General features: G+C 46.5%; 1 protein-coding gene across 1 annotated transcript; it reads right to left on the bottom strand.

Annotated features, from left to right (window-relative positions):
- Nucleotides 1-695: 695 nt before the first annotated feature.
- Nucleotides 696-20449, bottom strand: map4k2 (mitogen-activated protein kinase kinase kinase kinase 2). The gene is made up of 32 exons (XM_019858211.1): nt 20111-20449; nt 17356-17413; nt 17170-17260; nt 16703-16767; nt 16544-16599; nt 15394-15441; nt 15281-15323; nt 15115-15187; nt 14009-14140; nt 13850-13912; nt 13693-13774; nt 13504-13614; nt 12340-12418; nt 10549-10607; nt 10416-10465; nt 9437-9475; nt 9039-9072; nt 8177-8333; nt 7874-8106; nt 7022-7134; nt 6715-6835; nt 6570-6659; nt 5164-5224; nt 4965-5088; nt 4025-4083; nt 3847-3950; nt 3607-3766; nt 2887-2955; nt 2717-2803; nt 2567-2637; nt 2419-2474; nt 696-1541 (listed from the first exon to the last, which is right to left on the bottom strand). The coding sequence occupies exons 1-32, from the start codon at nt 20201-20203 to the stop codon at nt 1454-1456; spliced, it is 2769 nt and encodes a 922-aa protein (XP_019713770.1). The 5' UTR covers nt 20204-20449; the 3' UTR covers nt 696-1453.
- Between the last annotated feature and the right edge of the window lie 514 nt (nt 20450-20963).

The following is a 20963-nucleotide window of genomic DNA, read 5'->3' as shown; positions in this document are numbered from 1 at the left end:
CTTGCGATTGGCTGGCAAACTGTTAAGTGTTTCCCCGGCCTATTGCCCAGAGACAGCTAGGATAGGCTCCAGCATGCCTCACGCTTGTGAGGATAAAGTGGATCAGAAAATGGATGGATGGAAGGACACTGAATCAGGGGAGTCAAAATATTTTTGTCGCGGGCCACTTTGGACTTACGCCTTCCTTCAGAGGGCCAATATGACAGTGAAACAACAAAAACGTTTCATCGTCTCGTCGCGTTATTACTTGTACGGGACAAATTAATGGATTACTAGTTTTGAAATCAGTCAACGATGGTAGTTTGTTCAAATGAGTAGGGTAACAATTATTGCAGAATCTCAACGTTATTTATTACGTGACAATTTGACATTTCGGTACAGATTTTAGCAAGGATCATGCAAGTTGACACACATGATTTTGTTTCGCGAGGGCACGTAAGATGACATGGTAGGCCTGGTCTGGCCCCCGGGCCTTGAGTGTGATAGCCGTGCTCAAAATTGTCCATAGGTGTGAATGGTTATCTGCGAGGTTTGGCTCCAGCTGACTAACGACTCAGAGGACAAGCAAAATAGAAAAAGAAGCACGTCACAGCCATCTTATCTGTTTTTTGGGGGTTGGGCAGGCGGGGTTGTGGGTCCTTTAAATCATGTCAAACATGTTCAAGACAAAACACACTTTTGTTTTTGCTTCTGTAGAAATAGAATCATTATGTTTATTTCATTTGTGATACGTTGTACGATATTTCATAATAGGTCCAGCATCAACCATCAACGTGACATAACCTCTGTCAAGGATATGAGTGACAGTGAAACATGAATATTTTATGTTATGAAAAAAAAAACACTACACATTACAAGCATAGTGTAAAAATGTTATATGAACTTCAAAACATGGTTGCATGCAAATTATCTTCAAGTATTTCAGGCACAAGTGAGCGTTTACCTGTACAGTGCGTGTTCCATAAATAATATAAATATGATAGAAAAACACTTTCAGTGTAGTGGAACGTACGTTACGACTTAATCGGAGTCTCTCAGGTGCGAGTTGCCCATGTTTAGATAAGTAAACTACAATAAATACCTCCCACTATTTACAGTGAGCACTAGTCTCTCCTTTTTTCATAAAATGACAACCGTACTTATTCATATTTCAATAAAGCACAGGCGTCGGAACAACATGTAAAGTACTTGGCTTGATTCAGTCTCGCGCAGTCGCGGTGACATTGTCTCGCGGGACCGCAGAGTGCGTACAGCATGAAAAGGACGTGGCTCCAGTTGTGCCAACCGGCCTACGGGCAGTACATTCAGGTTAAAATAGATATCGAAGCCTTCAGAAGCTTAGCACAAAATCAACTGGCGAGACAGTAACTTCTCTCAAGTACAACGCATCTGCACATTTGCAATGCAGTCCATACGTTCCGGATGCTCATTTTATCCTCGCTGCAGGCAAGTTTCAATAGCTGCTTTCGTGGCCTGTCAGAATGTAGACGTTGCTCAGTGCCGAGGGCTCGTTGGTCGGTGTGCTCTGAAGAATGATGTCCCTAGAGCCAAGGGAAAAAGACAATGCTGGGTATCTTGACGACGATGATTTCAAGTCAAGATTAAACTTCAATCTGGTTACGGACTCTGCTTATTTCGTGCGCCAATTGCGGGCGACTCGATTTGATGTCTCAGTGTCTGAGAACTAGTAAACCACTCATTTGTTATGTTCAAGTAATCATGCGATGTGACAATTCAACATTTTTGTGGTTTCACTTTCACAAAGGCCCGCCCCGCCTCTAAAGGACGATGTAACTCCAAAGTGGCCCGCGTCAAAAATGAGTTAAGCTAGCTTTGCGCTAGCTAGGATGAGGCTAGTAGCAATGTAGAAGGAATTTTAAGGGGACCAAAGAGGAAAAACAACCTTTGTTGTACCACTGGCCACGGTGTGGCGCGGGATCCTGGAGACTAAGCTCAGTTATTTTTATCGAAATAGGAAAACTTTTCCGTGTTTTGATATGCTGCTTCAGAGCATCGGTGTAGGTGACACTCCCAATACGTTTGAATGAACATTTGATCAAGATAAAGCATGATGAAAATGAACTTTATTCATTTTTTTGTTCAAATTGGATTTTTCCTTTTGTATTTTTGGGCAAAAGTGCACCGAGTAAACCTTATCGAGTTGATTTGGTCATTTGGTGGACAATGTCAATATGAATAGCGAATGAGACTCGTTGGTGCGAGTTCAAGTTCGAGTATACGTGTACACAAGACGCATAGTGTGTGTGTAAAAAGTCTGATTTTTTTTTTTTTTTTTTTTTTTTTTAGATGGCACTCATGTCAAAAATAAGCTCCTTCGTTTTTGTAAAATTATGCCATTTTATTCTCATAAAATTACAATCATGGTTTCCTTCTCGGACAAAGGAAAGGCTCACATACCGGTTGGTTCCCAAAACTCTGAATACTCGACTCTCGTCTGTAATTTCTTGCGTTACCTGCAAAACGAGCGCCAAGTACGAGTCATGCGGTGAGCGATTTATGCACCGACGCCGCAAATGTGCGACAAAACATCTTGAACCTCCATCACCTCATTGGAGTGAAAGCTCCTTCCCTTCAGTCCGTGCTTCCAGAAAGCGAGCACGCTGTCCTGCAAGCAAACTGCAACACACGGAAATCAAATCAATTGCGAGAAAACAAGGACAAAAAGGCGCCTCTTTGAAATGATTGTTTTCTTTACCGAGCGTTTCAATGGGGAAGTCAAAGAGCATTTCAGCAGCTAGCTCCTTGGACGGAAGGCCCTGGAGGTTAACGATCTTGACTGTTTCTGTCGAGTCAAAAGTCAAATTTTGCAAATTACAATCATGGCTGACAAATTGAGAGCTCAATGTCAAAATGGAGCCAGCTGACTTTCGAACGCAATGAGAACGGTGTCTCGGTCCAACTGGGTGACCTGGACGGCCTCGGCAGCTCCGTTTTCTGCAAAGAAACAGTCCAAATGAGTTTGGGGGGGATTTGCCACACTTTGCGAGATATCGCAGATTGTCCCGATTTAAGTTGTACTGCAACGAGAATGCAGTTGTGCATTGTTGAGGTACAAAGTACCGGACTATATTTTGGAGGATTTAAAAGCTGCCAGATTTGTTTTTGGTCATGTTTTATAGTGTTCATGTTTGAGATAAAAAAAAAGGCTATACTGCAAGATATAAAGCAGAACGTTTTTGACAAAAGATATTTTCAAGGGAGAGTCATATTTTCATATTTTGAACAATCTAATCAAAATGTTTAATTCTGGAAATATTATCACCGCATTCTAAAAAAAATACATCACTCTTTTGGAATCAAAAATAAACTTTTTCTTCTCTCGAAGTAACTTTTCAATACGTCATATTAAAAAAAAGTCAGAATACGAAAAGATGATGAATTTTTTTAGATCTTTTTAGACAAATCATCTTTTTAAAATTAAAATACTATGTATGATACACACGCACACATATTTTTGAAATGCCGAATGGTGGAAGGGGATGTTCTGCTATCCCTCCCTCCAACTTTGTGACCCGACAGCCCCGTTCGCTTCCGAGAGACCCTTGAAAGAAGCACTTTTTGAAGGGGGCAAACGGCGATCCATACCTGGCTCTGAAATGGGCGTGCCATTCAGCTCGATGATATCAAACTTGAGCTTGCCATCGGCGCAGTCCCTCACCCCGACGCACAACTGGGGGAACTCGTCGCTCACCAACACCAGCATCTCAAATACGGCCAGGGAGTCGGGCAGCTTGGCCGCCAGGTGCTTGGAGCGTAACGGAGAACGTGAAATCCCGAAAGGCTCGGTCGGCGCCCCCCCAGCCCTGAAGGCAACGGGCTACAAACCTTGAGATGCATGAACTTCTGCAGGGGCTCGTACCACAAGAGCAGAACAAGGCCGGACGGAACCGCTCCGCATAAAAATGTACTGTCTGTGTACGGGTTGCGAGCTGCAAGACAAAGCGACGAGTCGAGTGAGGGCAGATTGGACGCGCGACAGACTGCAAAACACGCACGGCCTTACCGACGCTACATCTCCTGCAGCCTTTCGTGTCGGGGATCTTCATGGATAAGGCAAATTTTCTGAGGAGACATCAGATGCAAATCCCTCAGACGGACATGAAAACAATGATGTCGCCGAGTGTCCAACTCGGGATCTTCGATACCACTTTTTTTGCAGACTGACGCCAGTAGGACTATTCACTCTTGAGGACTCAAGTATTGATACCACAAGTATTTTGTCTGACAACATTTCAGTGAACACAATGACGGATCATTGTTACGTAGATTATTATTCAGCCGTGTGTCAAACGGCCTCAGTGTCGGGCCAAGTCACGGCGAGGAGGACTTAATGTCAGAATTTCTTTTTTTTTTGTGCCTTCACTATCGGCAGCTAGCCTCTGCACGCACTTGACTTTGGAGTCAGACAAAATCTCCATTATGCATCTCCAGTTGGTCCAAAATACTGCTGCTCGCCTCTGGACTTGATTTTTAGTTTGACTGTTTTTGTGTTTCCAACTGTCTTTTTTATTAATTTGTTGATTGTTGTATGAATTATTTTTGTACCACACTTGGTATACAGCGGTTGTTGTTTTAAAGTGCTCTATGAAGACACTTGAGTACCCGATACCTTGAAATAAGTCAGGCATTGGTCCGATACCGATACTTGGTATCGGTACCTGCCCATCTCTTGGTTTGTCTCGGGCCTGCTATAACCGTGACTCCAAACCTTGTTTGCGCCAAGGCACATATTTTACATTTGAAAAATCTCAGCAATAGCGAAACATCATTTTGGATGTTATTTTACGAATTAACTGCAATTTGAACTGTTGAAAAAGAACAATGAATGGCTATTGGAGAGTCATAAAAAATATATATATAATAATAATGAATAAACAGAATACCTCCGTGGCTAAAAATGTCCACCAACAAGCTGGAAGGGCTATAAAATCAAGAAGGCCTACCTCGTGCCGATCTTTTCCGTGAAACGGCTCGTGCCCAGCGACAGACTGCCACGTTTTTTGGCCAAATGTCCCTTCTGCTCGAACAAGGCCGGCAGACTGTGGGAATAAAGCTGTGACGATTTTCCTGACGTGGGATCGGGAGACTTTCGGTGAGAGCGAACGTGGGATACTTTGTGGCGTGTTTGTGTGACGCTTTTACCTGACACGGACATCAGCACGTTGTTCATCACATACAGCCACGTGCACCGCTGGGGGAGCAGCTGTGGGGCAGAGGACAGGACCGCAAAAGTCGAACACGGGCAAAAAGTGTGTGTGTGTGTGTGTGTGTGTGTGTGTGTGTGTGTGTGTGTGTGTGTGTGTGTGTGTGTGTGTTTGTGTGTGTGTGGAGGGGGGGTAGACAAATGGATAGATAGATAGGTAGATATCATCCACACTGTGTCTGCATACATATTCATAATTTTTTATCAAATCCATAACGAAAATATTATATTTTCACAAAGAGTAATATTTTGATCTTAAAGTCATGAAAGTATACTTTTGAGATTAAAAGCAACATTTTCATGTTTAAAGTGGTAATACCAGAGTACCAAGTTGTATCTTTTGAGACAAAAGTTATGCATTTTTTAGATTAAAATGATCATATTACGGGAGGAAAAAGTCCCATTTTTTTCCGATGAATGGTCGTAAATTCTTGTGGCATCTTGGTGCCAAAGCACTCTGTTGAAGTGAGTTTCGGCGTTTCATTCAGACAAGCCAAGTCACATTTATTTCGATGGCCCTTCAGCACAAACGGTCTCAAAGGGCTTCACGTGCCCCCAGTTGACAAGTATTCAGGACATCCCCAGACCTTCACCCGCGGGACGGCGTATGATGTCACCGAGCAGAAGCACGCAGATGCCGAACAAGAGAGGGCCAAGTACCGATCCCTGTGGGACTCCACACGTAGCATTCCACGACTCAGAAGTTGTATGATCATAAATTACACAACGGTGCATCCTCTCTAAGAAGAAGGAACTAAACCAGGAAAGACCTGAGCCTGAAATAACAACACAGCTTCGGAGGCGTTCGACTTGTACCGCTATGTTGTGATGGATGGTGTCAAAGGCAGCACTAAGATCGAGTCATAATAATATTGATGAGTTGTTGGAATCCAGAGCTAGGAGAGGCTCGTTGATCTAAAGTAGTGCTTTTTGTGTCAGCATGTTGCGGCATCGATTGGCAACATTTTTTTTCATGTGGGAAATGAGATCGCAAATTGCCTCAATCCCCCAAGCACTGTCTTCTGTTAAAAAATCTAAAAAAAAAAAAATGTCAGTTCCCCCCCAAAATATGCAGGATATCTGATCGAGCAGGACAACCTTTTCTAGTGTATCTTCAGTCATAATAATATTGATGAGTTGTTGGAATCCAGAGCTAGGAGAGGCTCGTTGATCTAAAGTAGTGCTTTTTGTGTCAGCATGTTGCGGCATGGATTGGCAACATTTTTTTTTAATGTGGGAAATGAGATCGCAAATTGTCTCAATCCCCCAAGCACTGTCTTCTGTTAAAATCTAAAATGTCAATTCCCCCACAAAATATGCAGGATATCTGATCGAGCAGGGCAACCTTTTCTAGTGTATCTTCGTGAAGTTCGTTCAGGTTGAGTGTGTAGATTCCCTCCTCTGCCCCGAGAATAAGGTGTTGGTCGACATTCTCCTAAACAGTCCCTTCTAACCTGTATGTTATCTGAGATTTCTTCTGTGAGGGCAACATGCAGCACGACCAGAGGCTCCCCGGGCATGGCAGCATGGGTGAAGGCATAGCAACGACGGTATGGCCCCACTCTGCGTTTTAGATCAGCCCAGTTCCTAACAGGGTGCACCGCTTCATACCTGACAGAGGATTTGTAATTACATTTTTCATTTTCCAAGCTATTCTGCTTGATTCAGGTTGAAACATTTGTTTATAAAAGAGTGGGAAAATAACATTTTGAAGAATCACATTTGGTGCCTCCGCGACCCTGGTGAGGATCAAGCGGTTCGGAAAATGAATGAATGAATGAACATTTGGTGCCTTACTGGCTGATCTTTTGGAGGATCTCACAGGGTGACTGCCAGGTGATCCGCTCTAGTCGGAGCAGACCTACAGAGAACCATTCGGACAGCAAGCTCTTCAGAGTTCCATTCAGGTCCTAAGAGAGAGGATAGTGAGTCATGAAGAATTTCATACTTGAAACCAGAAAACTGGAGTAATCTCCTCATAATTTACACGTTGACAAGCTACAGGGCATTGAATAAAAGAAAATAACACAGTGAACTACTAAGAAATCGACCAATGAGGAATGATATTGCGGCGTTAGCATGATTGCCATTAGCCGGATGGCTAGTTATTAGCGCCGAAACAGCTAATGAATGACGTGGGCAGGCTGTGCAAACTCTGCTCGCATTTCTCATGCTTTCCACTTGATCCCTCGGGTGCTACTTGTTCAAATGCTCCAACAGGTTCACTCGCAGCATCGCCTTGTTTTGGACGACATGGCACGCACAACAGCTTCCTCGTCCACGTCGCGAGAGGAGGAACCTCTCTTGTCCAAATAGCTTCACCTTCGCAAGTCATGGCTGCGCGTTTGGCTGGCCTTAGGTTTGCTCAATATGTTACTCTTACTTCCTGTTGACTGCTTGTTCTTTCAGTTCTTGGCTGAGTCTGTTCATTCCCACTGGCAAACCAAAGTTAAGAGAGGAACTCCGATTGGCTTGAGTCGCGCCCATTTCCGCCACGTCCGATGGAGTCAATTTGCGCGCAGCTCGCAGGTCTGTCTCTGTCCGGCCCGAGACAGACTAAGCATCTGCCTGGCCTGGTACCGGTCCGCGGACCGGTGGTTGGGGACCACTATGTTTTCACTCCAAATCTTGAATCTCAAAGCCAATTCAATGAGGAAACTGTTTCCATACGAGACAAGTGTGAAGATAGTGAACATGGCAGTGGTGGAAACTCACAGGTCGCTGAGACTTTTTCCTCAGTGTGCTCCATTCAGGGGAGAGCGGCGTCTCTTTCTCAGCGCTGGCATTCCTCATCTCTGCGGACACGGTAACCCCCTCGGGCAGACACGGGTCGCCGCAGCGCTGCCGGACGTCCCGCGTGGCCGAGCACCGGGCCAAAACGCCTGACAGACGCATTTTGAAAAGTCACCACCGGCGAGACGCACATGGCGGAAGCGCCGTTTCGTTTCGTACCGGAAGAGTGGCTCGAATCGGGCGCCGCGGAGGCGTCGGGGCCCAGCGTGCAGCTCGGCCTCTGCGTCGCATTTCCGTCGGCGGTGTTGATGCTTAGCGAGCAAAAGGCGGGCAGGGAGGCTGTCGTCGAGTTGAACAAGCCGCTCTTCCTCCCTCCCTGCCACAGCAAAATGATGACGTCAAATTCTGTCCCATGTACACTGCATCCGAAAAGTCTTCACAGTGCTTCTTTTTTTTTTCCTCCCCAGATCGCAGCCTGATTTGGTAATCGAGTGCATTCATTTTGTTCAACTTTGCATCGGCCGCCAGCCTGGGTTGAGGAATGAATGGCTTCGATTGTTTTTTGAGATTTCAAAGCATTTGGGAACCAGATTTGTGCTTTGTTCGGGCCCATTTCAAAAGTTAATTTTCTGGATCAAATCGCCTCTTCCTCGATTGTGACTCAATCTTTTGATTGTTTATCCATTGTGATCGAGTACGATATACTGTCGGCGCAGCGTCAAAAGATTTTGGAGGATCACAGTTGAGGGCATCCACGTCAATCATCATTTGGTGAATTCCTGACAAAGATGCGGAGATGAGGAAATCTTTTTCCCCTTCTCATAATGTGCCCGATCAGCGCAAATCTTATTGAGGCACCGATGAGAAATTGTCCTGTTCCAACATGCCAGATATTTTTCATGAACTAAAACAGCCAGGAGACCCAAAGCAAACGCGATCAATCAAAGGGGATTTCAAAAGAAGGAAAAACGGTGTGGCGTGGGATCGAGAAAACCGTTCACAGATTCATGTTCTGACGCAAAACACCGCGAGCGAGGACTGGTCAGAGATTTTCTTTGTGTGCATGTGCAATGAGACTCACATCAATAGATGGCGCCCTCCTTATGGTTAAACTCCTGAAAAAGAGGGCGGGGCAGGGGGTGGAGGGGGGGGGGGCAAAAAAAAAGAAAGTCGCAATCAACCTTCGATTGGGTCAGAACAACCGAGACACGGATTTAGGCGAGAGTCGGGTGACGTGACCGGGACGAGCAAAGCGGAAGGAAAAGCACATAGACGCACTCACACAAAGCCGCCGACCAGTCAGTGGGTTTGCGGTGAATCGCAAAATCCAGATGATGAGCGCGGCGGGGGTTTTAGGGATTGGGGTCTGGATTAGGAGGAGGGGCTAAACACAAACCCACTGGATGAGGTCAGGGGAGCTGATGTTTACGCAACAAAATGGGAGGGACGGGCGAGCTGGGGAGGACGGACGTGGCCTACCTCAGCTGCAGAGCTTGCTCCACACATTCCAGCAGGCTCCTGCAACAGGAAGACCTGCTGTTTATCTGGCCTCCAGGCCTCGGCGGCCCAGAACAATGGCGGGGAAGGAACCGGGGTTGGGAAGGAACCGGGGTTGGGGCGTCCCCTCGCAAATTGTTTCTCAAAGACCGACGTAGGGAAAAAGGCGAGTAATACTTTTTCAAGCCGCCACCTTGTTGATGATCAATCGGCCCGTTTTATGGTTCCGCTTGGTTGTCGTTTTTAAGCCAAAGGAAATTTGGAATACATTCTCTCTTCTTTTCTTTGACAGCGTCCTGCATCTTATACAGCTATGCCTTGACATTCAGGTGACCGACTTACAGTCCAAGTTTTCACGATACGAGCTACTTGGCTAATTTAGTTCACGAGGGGTACTTCACCAGCGCATGCCTTTATAAAGTACAATATTATGGAGAAGCCATTTTTCTTCCTTCGACTGAAAACGGATGAATGGCATTTCCACTCATATCAGTGGGGGAAAAACAGGAGTTGAGATCCGGTCGAGGAAGGAATGAACTAATATGGCATCAAAAGTCTTTCAAGAGCCAGCAGAGGAGGCTTCTACTTTTGCAATTCAAACTCAATTCTCCCCCCCCCCCAAGGTCACCAGAGCGCATCCTCACGTCATCCAATCAAAATGGCACCAATCATGCGCTCCACTGGCCAGCAGGAAGTCGATCGTTCCCAAACTTTGAGCCGAGGCGCTCCGCTTACATTCCGGACTAAGCGACTCGCTTCCCCTCATCATTTCCAGGTGTGCTTTCGCTTTCGAACGGATGACAGTGATTCGGCTGCGGCACGTTCACTGCCTCACAGACGCGCGGGAAACACGCAAGTTTGAAACGAAGACAACACTTGGCTCTCTCTCGGTGGCCCACTTTGTGTTTCAGATGAAGAGACAACAAAGACTGATGTCATACGACACGGAAAGGCCTCTTACGGTGAGTCGTCTTCATCTCCGGACAAGCTCCAGTCATCGTCGTACGAGCCCTGCTGGGGAGAAAAGCGGCACGTTGGCTCGGCTGCGTGCTCGCTTCTTTCAGAGGAGCGTCGGTTAGCGGAGCCAATGTTACCAGATCGGGATACGGTTCGGTCACTTTCCTCAGCGGTGGCCCAAACTTCACTTGGCCGACTAAAAAAAAAAAAAAAAAAAGGAAAATAACAATTGGGATTTGATGTGTTTGTTTTTTAATGGATTTCATCGCATGTTGTATTTTTAGAATTGCAGTTAATTCAGTTGCATACATTTTTTCAAAAATATATGTCAAGTTTTGAAATCGTTTAAAAAACATTTTTTCATTAAACTGTCTTTGCTAATGTAAAAATATTTGAAAAAACTCATTGTTTTATTTCATTACATGATTGGGTCACGACAACTCATTAAAATCAGCACAATTTTAATAAAATAATCTTATGAATTTTTTTATTTTCTTAAATACATAATCAATTTATTGAGCATTCATGATCATGCATCCATCCATTATCTCAACCGCTTGACCGTCATGTGGGTCGCGGGTGTGCCGGAGCCTCTCCCAGCCGCCTTTGGGCAGTAGGCGGGGTACACCCGGAACCGGTCGCTGGCCAATTGCAGGGCACACGTAGACAAACAACCATTCACGCCCACAGTCACACCTCGGGACAAATTAGAGGGTTCCATTTGCCTAGTGTGCATGTTTTTGAAACCTGGCAGGAAATCGGAATACCCGGAGAAAAGCCAGGCAGGCAAAGACAGCACAGGAAGGCCGGAGTCAGAATCGAACCCTGTGCCTCTGGACTCTTGGGCCGACGTGCTAACCACTCAACTAACGTGCCGCCCAATTCATGATCATTTCATCCTCAATTTTTAATATGATGAAATAATTGTTGAACTAGTTATACTGAAATTCATTCTGAATCATGACCATGCGTCACTCTTTGTCAGGGTCTAAGCAGTTAATTGGTTGGCCGGTGTAATCTGCCAATATGAGCGATTTTTAAAGCCGCAAAAATTGGCTGTGGTACCACATTACAAATTAAAATAAAAGATAATGACATTCAAACATTCCCACCCCATTTCCCCCCCACCGCAAAAAAAAAAAATCAGCAAAGAAGCTATTGATATATATTTTTGTTTTGTTTTTCATTGATTGGCTGATTAATCAATCATTGGAATTTTCCTCTGCCAAATATCAGAATCCGCAGCGACCTAAAAAAATCCATCTGGATTGAGCCCTACTTTTTTTTTTTTAACTCTTCAACCAATTTGACATATTTCACCTCCAAACGATGTGGCTCATTTGTCCGATTTGAAAATCCGTGATTTGAAAAATGTTTGGGTGCCCCTGATGGAAACTTTGGACGACACGGAGTCACTCTAACAATCCAATGGAGGTTGAGAGCATCGTTCATTGACAATTTGATACAGCGCCGAGAGCGGCCCAGAAGCACCAGCACCAAGCACTCCGACGGCGGTTCCCAATTGCCCGAGTGTAAAAGTCGCTACGTGAGTCCCACCATGCGGGCGCACGCACACCCACACTAGCGGCATGTCGTGCGTGCCATCCGGCGGGCAGGCCGCCATCCCGCATGTATGGGCGAGCCGGCCGGCCAACTGAGGGGCTTTTGTCCTTCCTCGTTCACATCACCGAGGTTGACGTCATTGAATGCCGGGACAAGGAAAGCCACTCTTGGTTGCAAAAGCAAAAAAAAAAAAAATTCCGACTTCCTGTGACCAACTGCCTGTTCTCGAGTCTCTGCTATCGGAAGACTTTCTTGCACGAATGATAAATGACGATGCAATATATGGGGCAAAAAAAAAAAGAAGTAATCGGAATCCATTTGCAGAAATGCTTTGCCCGTTCGTCTTGTTTGTTGGCAGCACTCACATTGTTCTTCAGAGACGGTTCTCTCGACAGGCAGGTGTTTCCCCGCTGACCGGATCTTGTCCGGAGCTCCAACCTCAATCTGTCGACACAGATGGAAGGGATACACGCTTTAATAAAAACACATTGTAGACGTTAAACTTGACTTCATTAGGATTTTTGCGACATTGTTTCATCATTTTGATCCGTACTCTGTGAAATGATTGACGTTGCGGTACTTTTGACTGACATCTCCTTCGTGGTATTTTGAGCAAATGTATGATGTCAGTAGTGTGCCTTTCAGATGAGTCCAGACCCAAGAAGTGGCTCGCACGTTCTAAAAGGTTGCTGATCTCGCGTGCCCACAATCACGAGCCCATGTCACAGAAGTGGCGGCGTTTGGTCCCAGCGGCCCTTGTATATCCCACCCTGAGGACTTGGGCCCCCTGGCTGCTTAGCGGCCTCCAACGTGGGTGTTAACCTGGACAGCGATTTGAAATTGCAGCGGCAAATCGGTGCCGTTGTCAAATCCAGCTTCTTTCATCTACGGCAGCTGGCGAAAGTCAAGCCTCTCCTTTTTTTACGAGCACTTGGAGATGCAGTCCTTCATGCCGTCGTCACATCCCAGCTGGATTACTGTCATGCACTTTGGAGCAGCCAATCCTCCATTCCAGTTGGTCCAGAGTGCTGCCGCTCGCCTCTTGGCTGGTACTTGTAAGAGGGAGCACATCACTCCTACTCTGGCATCCCTTCACTGGCTCATTTTAGAGTTCTTTTGGAGATGGTATGATTTGTTTTCCAATCTTGAAATGGCCTGGCCCCACCAGACCTCACTGAGATCCGACCCGGTGGCTCAGGTCTGCAGACCGGACACCAGTCAAAGTACCGAGAACAACGCGGAGGCTCACAGGGGAGCGAGCCTTCCCCGTTGAACGTTGTCAGCATTTTTCAAACTCGTCATTGGGACTCTTTGGCTTTTGACTCCGCATGAGACTTGAATTTTAGTGTTGCGGGTTTTGTGATTTCTACGCTCTTTGCTCTGGATTTCTTGTTTGTTTGTCTTTTGGTTGCGTGACTTATTTTTGCTCCACGGACAGCAGCCAGCGGTGGTTGTTTTCAAGTGCTCGAGAAGTACGGTTGCTATTTATTGTGTTAGCTAGCATATACGGGGGCAACGGTGCCGCAGACCTCCACCTCGTTGTCGTCCATGCTGTGCGAGGCGTGCAGCTCGGGGTTCTTGGCGGTGTCCAGCAGCTCGACGACCAGGTTGCGGGTCAACAATTGCGTCACAAACGGATGCTGGAGGAGGAGTCGGAAGAAGGCGTCAGTTGGCGGGGCGCCGAGGGACGGGCCGACGGCAAAGGCTCGCCCGCTCACCTGTAGCAGCGTCTCAGCGGAGGGCCTTTTCCGAGGGCTTTTGATGAGCGCCATCTTGACGAAGCTTTGGAAAACTGGAGACCTTCGTTGCAAAAAGGCAGAGGATTAAGGACCAATGGTGGAAGTGGAAATAGTAGCGCCAGTCGTTCAAACTCACCATTTGTTTTTTTCCTTGAGCTTTGGTGGTTGGAAGCTGCTCTTGGACATCAGCATCAAAGCTCTGAAACATGAAATATGGAGCCCGTCAATGTGGTGGACGACCACAAAAGAAGAAGACCCAAAGAACTGGTTGGCGTCTGCGCCGCTGCCGTCCCACCTCATCGGGTGGAGGTCGAACATGGGCGGCTGCAGCTCGGCGAGCTCGATGGCGGTGATGCCGACGGCCCAGATGTCGCACAGGTGGTTGTAGCCGCCTTTCTTTTCCACGGCCGCCACCTCTGGAGCCATCCTGCGTAGAGCGGAGATGACTTTCGGTCACTCCTCGGCTTATTCAATGGATCTCGGAGTTCCGCCGGGTAGCGTTCTCGGGGCATTCCACTTTTCGCTATCTACTGCTTCGTCATTCGACATTTGTCTGCTCATTTTCGTGCTAGAGTACACTTCGGAGGCCAGAGGTCAACTTTCTTTTTCGATTTAAGTGGGGTACGCGCATATCGATCATCGGGCTCGACGGAAAGAATTTAATTATAATAATAATAATAATAATAATACATTTTATTTGTGGGCAACTTTCTAAGAACTCAAGGACACCTTACAACAAGCAGTTAAAAAACACAAATAGAATGTTAAAAAAAAAAAAAATTTACCCCGCCTCAGATCAAAAACGGAAAAAGTTTTGAAAGGATCATGCGGTAAGAGGGATTTTTTTCCTTCCTGTATGTAAGTGATAAGTGGACGGACACACACGCTCACACATGCATACACACGCGCACACACACACACACACACACACACACACACACACACACACACACACACCAATCATCTGGCCGAACATTTTCACTCTCTTCTGATCCAAAACAGAATAGGCCCGATTCTCGGAAATCTCTCGGAGATTGTCATGTGATGTGGGACGTTATGAGGGATTTTTCTTCGTCAATCAGCAATCGGAAATGATAAAACTGCTGAGTACTTGTGATCGCAAATCTCTGTGTGCGGTCAACACCAAATTCGCCGAGGAGATTCTCCTGTGAACTTATCGTGACATGTGTGGTGTGTGATCATCTTGACTGCGGTGTGTTGTCGTCATGTGTTCACTACAGTACATACCTAACAATTCTCAGACCAAAAGGAGCATTTTTTTTCCGCCCTTCCAACCAAAGTCAACAAAAACCGTGATGATCGGATCATCCTGGGCGTGGGTGTGAGTATTCCCTCCGTCCTAGCGTCCGCTCTGTTGTGCACTAAAACGAGTGCCCTTACCAGTAGGGTGTCCCGATGAAAGACTTCCTTTTGGCGACAGAGGCACTGATCTCCGCTGCCACACCGAAATCCGCTACAAGGCACATGCACGCACGGAATGAGATTCGTACAGCCCGGTCCGATTATTAGCCGGACAAAGCAGGTACGCGTCCAGATTTTAGCTGACCCAGTTTGACATCCCCTCGTTCTGTCAAAAGGATGTTGGCGCCCTGTGGACAAACACAACGTTTTACTGCGCGATCAAATCAAGACTGAGGCGTGCGAGGCGGCTCGCCTTACCTTGATGTCTCGATGCATTTTGCCCGTTTCATGCAGATGATACAAGCCCTGCAAGACACATAAGAGTGCAGTGAATAACCCCATCGTGTGGGACAATACAAAGCCTCTGACAGCACCTCTTGCCTATTTTTGGTGTAATTCCACTATCGACCACTAGATGGCAATGGACTCATTTTGTTTTAGCCGGTGTCAATTTGGGCCGGAAAGTTAGTTGAAAAAGGTGAAAGTGGGCAGAGTGAGAAGGGAGGGTGGACTTTAGAACTTTTTTTCTGTACGATGCAAAGAAACCATTTGTGATTAAAAAAAAAACAACTCTATTTCTTTTCCCAACACTGTAGTGAATGAAGAGGATTCAATTTTAGAGGCAAAAATTGTGCTCTCCGGCTGATTTGAAAAAAGGCATCAATCACATGAAAGTTCCTCATAGAAATGAAAAATGTTTTTTTGGGGGTGGGGGTGGGGAGGAGTTCTGAATGCGGATATGGGATTTGGTCGCTGTTTTCAGTCAGTGCAGAGCAGGATCTGTTCTGTGAGAGAGAGGGCTGTTGGCCACCCCAAAAAATATTTGCCTGAGCACCTTGAACAGAAAGCAACAACACAAACAATGTCGAACTGCTTTCTTGACTAACTTGAGCGTGTTTCAAAAAGTGGACCAATTTTCAAGTGGCCCTTTCATCCTTCCGTTTTTCCGTAGGCGGCCCTGCAACGAAAAAGTTTGGAAAGGCCTGATGTAGAGGGATCGCTACGGCGTTACACTACATGGATTGTTTTTGGAATTTGGGCCAGGGCCAAGATTTCAACCGTTAACCTCAGCAGTGCGAGGCAGGCAGGTGTGCTGAGCGCTCCTCAGCTTCCAATGATGCTACATTGTATTTGAATTCCGACAGGACCAATTGAAAGGCTGCGGAGTTCTTCCAAGTGCTGTGAATGTCTTCAAAGGGTCACCGAAACCCGATGACATGAGACTTTTGACTTTTGTCACTCGTAATGACAGAACTCAACGCACTTGGGTTATATTTGAGGGTTAGGAGTGCTACTTAGTTGTCCTGTGGCTGGCGGAAAACGGGTGTCGCCTTGCCGGCGCAGATTTCACATTTTAACTGCAGCCTGTCATGTCATAGAATTTAAAGCAACAACAACAAAAATGTACCTGGAGGGTTTCTCTGGAGACATAGGCAATCTGTTTCTCCTTTAATGGGCCCGTCACTTCGGTGGTGGTGGTGGGGGGAAGGCACAAAGGTGAAGGCAAAAATCAAAGTGCACTTTTTTTTTCTTCTCAAAACCACATTTGTATCTACCGTATTCATACCGTGGTAGATATCCTGAAGGGAGCCTCCCCCGCAGTATTCCATGCAGATCCACAGTTTGGTGCTCCTGGCCGACAACACAAAAACTTTGCTCAGCTTCCCGCCCCCCCCAAAAAAAGACGTGGTCTTGAGATACACTTCTGAAACAATTCCAACATATTTTGAAACATCCAATCAGGAGAAAGAGCAAGAGCAGCGGAGAGCACCAAAAAGCTCCCCCAACACCACCCGCAAAACTAACGCACTTATTTATCCCAATATACATGCTCGACATTGCCCATTGTCTCTTCTGGAGGCGTAAAAAGCAGGATTAACAAGGATTTCACATTGAAGAATCTTCAACAAAAAAAAATAATAAAAATTGTCGGTTTCCCTCTCCTCCTTTCAAACGTATTCAACTCAAGAGCAAGAGCCGGGTGTTTGTATCCATGTCGCGCTGGCAATTCCGGCTGCGTGTTTTCCCAAATACCTGTGGTAGCTGCCAAAGTAGGCCACGATGTTTTTGTGCTTGCATTCCCTCATCATGGTGATCTCCTGCTGGATGGACGTGATGTCATCGCCTGAAGAAAAGCGCAACCGCGTCAAGGTCAGGCCGGGCTCGCCCCGCGGAAGCGGCGTGGATTCCAACGAGAAGAAGAACCGAGTTACGACTGACATGGGTCCAGCTTGACAATCTTGATGGCGGCCAGCTCGGCCGTGCGGATGTTCCGAGCCTGCGTCGTGACGAGGGGGAAACACAAATTCACGTCTTCGTCGCCGCAGGAATTCATGAGCATCTTTTGAATCCTCATGCACTCACAAATGATTTCATCAGATAAAATAAAATGCTGAATGGACATACACGCAACATTTTTTTTCATGTTAATATCTTGTTATGTCTCGACATGAATTAATCAATTATTGGCTGGAATATTTTTTTTTTGTCAAACAATCAAATGTTCTTTCTGCCTCTCCTTCATATCTTGAATGTTGTTAGCATAAAGGGACCAAAAAGAAATTGTCTGCTGCATGACGTAAATTCTGAATAAGCACCGGCTGCAAAAAAATAATGAATAAATTCGTGTTGGTCGAACCCAATGAAAACAACACACAAAGCACATGAGAGAGAGCGACAAAAACAACGGCCTTGAACCGGTCTGCGACGGGCTACTAATAACGTGTCCGAAACGTGGGCGGGCCTCAAAGGAAAATCAGGCGTGCTTGTAATTGGACAATTTCAAAGGGGCGCTCGTGTTTTTGAACCGCATCACAAAAACAGTGGCCCAGAAGCAGGGAACGGGGCCGCCCGTTGATGTGGCGCTTCGCACATCTGCCTCACCATTGCGGAGCACTCAGTCCGAATCTGTCTGGCTTCCCTGAGGCGCTGCCAAAAAGACGCGTGATGCAAAATCGTACGCAGAACGCTGATTTGTCAGCATCGTTCCTAACTACAGTTGTGGCCTGGCACGCAACGGTGACGTGTTCTTTTGGCTGTGGCATCCACGCGACGTCAAAGGTGTCTTCACTTCCTGTTTTCCTTCCTGTTGAAGCTTCCTGTGAGCGAAGTGATCGTTTGAGCTGGCCCTAAATAGCAGCCTGGCCTGTTTCACACACTGCACATTCTGATGCGCCGCCGCTTCCATCCACTTTCAATACATACTGTATTCATTGGGGCCAAATACGCATCCCTGTGGACCACCTGTTCCATACACTTTTGATAGAGTATCCATTCGGGTTACGGGTGAGCTGGACCTGATCCCAGCTGACTTTTTGTGTGAGAGACAGGGCTCACCCAGGACCGGATAATCGAAAAACATCTCACTGTATCTCATGTGAACTGAGATCATCTTCATGTCAGTCTACACTCCGGAGGTGGAGATCTCTCTCTTTTTTTTTTGTCCCCGCATTTTTGCCTCCCACCGAGGTGAAAGCAAGCCATTGTCCCCGACAGGACGCCCTTTCCATGTCTCCATTCAGCAGACTTGACACAAAGGCGCGGGAAGAACTGTCGAAGCAAGCGACGTTTTACGACTGCCTTCAAATTTGGCACGTTAAAAAAAAAAAAAAGTGTCACGTGTTGAACTCTGTTAAATCGAACAATCCCTTGAGCAATGCTGAGTTTCTGAAGAAATACATTTTCTCTCATTTTTAAGAGTTGTTTTCTTGACGAGCGTGATCACTTCTTTCGTGCACCCAGCTCCTCAAGGTTCACGGACGACTTTCTTTGTCCTCACTCGGTGTGCAACTTTGGCAGACTCGCAGGATGCCGCCAATTTTGTAGGAATTAACGTTACTTCATGCTGTATACTAATAGATTTAAACACGTATAAGTTAGGTTAGATTAGTGTATGAATAACAAAATGCAGTAAACATATACTGTACATGTAGTACTGTTTATGTTGCTCTATGTGACTCGCCGTTGTTTTGCTGACTTTCGCTGCTTCTTGCGGACCGTTTTTATTTATTATTTATTTATTTTTTTTTTTTATGAAGTTTGAAAAAAATCCGCGATGCACTGAAGCCCCGATAAACGAACCGCGAAATAGTGAGGGATCACTGTACACGTCAATGAGCGCAGCTTTGGCTCACTCGTTGTCACGTCGTTGTCAGACGAGTGTGCGAAAAGTTGTTCCTCTCGCCTGCAGAGACGCGATCATGCGATATGCAATAAACGACAACACGGCGGTTCGACGAGCGTGCCCGATTGTCTTGAGTTTAAGTCAGTGATCAAAAGTCTTTGCGACGACCCGTTGGAGCATTTACTCGACATGCGTGTCGAGTATGTTTGTATATATTTGATATTGTGTATCCGCCTTGTCTGTGTCTGGCTGGACCTCGAGTCCGCAATGAAACAAGTCATTCATCCGAGCACTCGCGCGCTCCTCGGCAAAACGACGAGTGCAACTCCGGCAGACTAGCAGGACGCAGAGTGAGGCGAATCGGTGAACGACTTGACACCCGCGAACGATTCGGACTGCTCGTTGAGCGCCGTGGGTGTTCACTGGAGGAATTTAATTCCAGTCTCGCGAAAGGCACCGTCGTCAACGCGACCGGTTGGGATCGGGCGTGCAAAAGCGGGCAAATTCCGTGCTGCCGAGGGGGGCAAAAGTATTATTTGGGGTGTGTTTGACTCATATTGTGCCTCTTGTCCATAATCTCTCTGGAAATTAAAAACAAAATGTCTCAATCTTGTTTTTGTCCAAATCACCCAACCCCATTGTATGCAACGGGTATGCCTTTCATCAAGTGTCCGAGAGAAAAATACGTTGAAAATCGTTGCGCGGGAAGTGCCAAAGCATCAGTGGGAGGCTATCGGGGAAGTTTTCATTTTCTTTTTAGTGAGTCGCAGATGCATCCGATTGTGAGAACGCGAGAAAAACATGGCACGTCACCGATTGACAAAATGGGCTGATGTCGTGGCTGCGTCTCACCTTGAAGACGTCCCCGTAGGTGCCGCACCCGATCCGGTGAATGAGGTCGTAGTCGTCCAAAGGGTCGAGGAAGGACACCCCGATGCGCTCCATACTCGCTCGCTGTCGTGCTGCTGCTTCTGTCTAGGCGACGCGCATGTCGCTCGGCTGCTCCTGAGGCGGAGGACAAAGAACGGCAATTGGAAGAGCCGCCCCCCCCTCCTTTCAAAGAACAACAGACACGGAAACAAACGACTTTTAAAGAAACACGCGCGCGAGAGCATCTCTACGTCCACGCCGCGTGGAGGAAAAAACAGCTGGAGTCCAGGACGCAGGAGCGTAAAAAAAAGGGAAAAGGCACGCTACGGGGTGGGGTCGGGGGGCAAAACAAAAAAAGGCCAACAACAACCGTGGCTTCACACACACAGTTAAATATGTATCTATACATACACACACTATCTACAAAGCAGGCAAAAAGCAGACTTCACCCTGAACTGGTCGCCAGCCAGTCACCAGGGACATATAGACAAACAAGCATTCACACCCACACCGTTGTTCCCGTGCTGCCCGCGCACAATTCAGGTGAGTGGACCAGTGCAAAATGAATTTTTTAAAAAAGTACGGAAACAAGGACACGCATCAATCAATCCGCCTCCACTTCTTTGTCTTTATTACTCGCGGTTACAAAAACAAAGATCACAAGCGAACGCAACATTGGGTGACCGTTTCACGCGGTTCTGTGCTGACAGAGCTTTGCGGGCTTTTTGTCTAAATCACAAAAGTGGGCCAAGTCCAAACTACAAGGCCTAGTCTAAAAAAAAAAAAAAAAAAAAAAGCAAATAAGGCAACATCGAGCTAGCAAGAAAGAAGCTAT

This window comes from Hippocampus comes, unplaced genomic scaffold (assembly GCF_001891065.2).
Source record: "Hippocampus comes isolate QL1 unplaced genomic scaffold, H_comes_QL1_v1.1 scaffold48, whole genome shotgun sequence".
NCBI classification, from domain to species: domain Eukaryota; kingdom Metazoa; phylum Chordata; class Actinopteri; order Syngnathiformes; family Syngnathidae; genus Hippocampus; species Hippocampus comes.
This window is presented reverse-complemented; position numbering and strand designations above follow the sequence as displayed.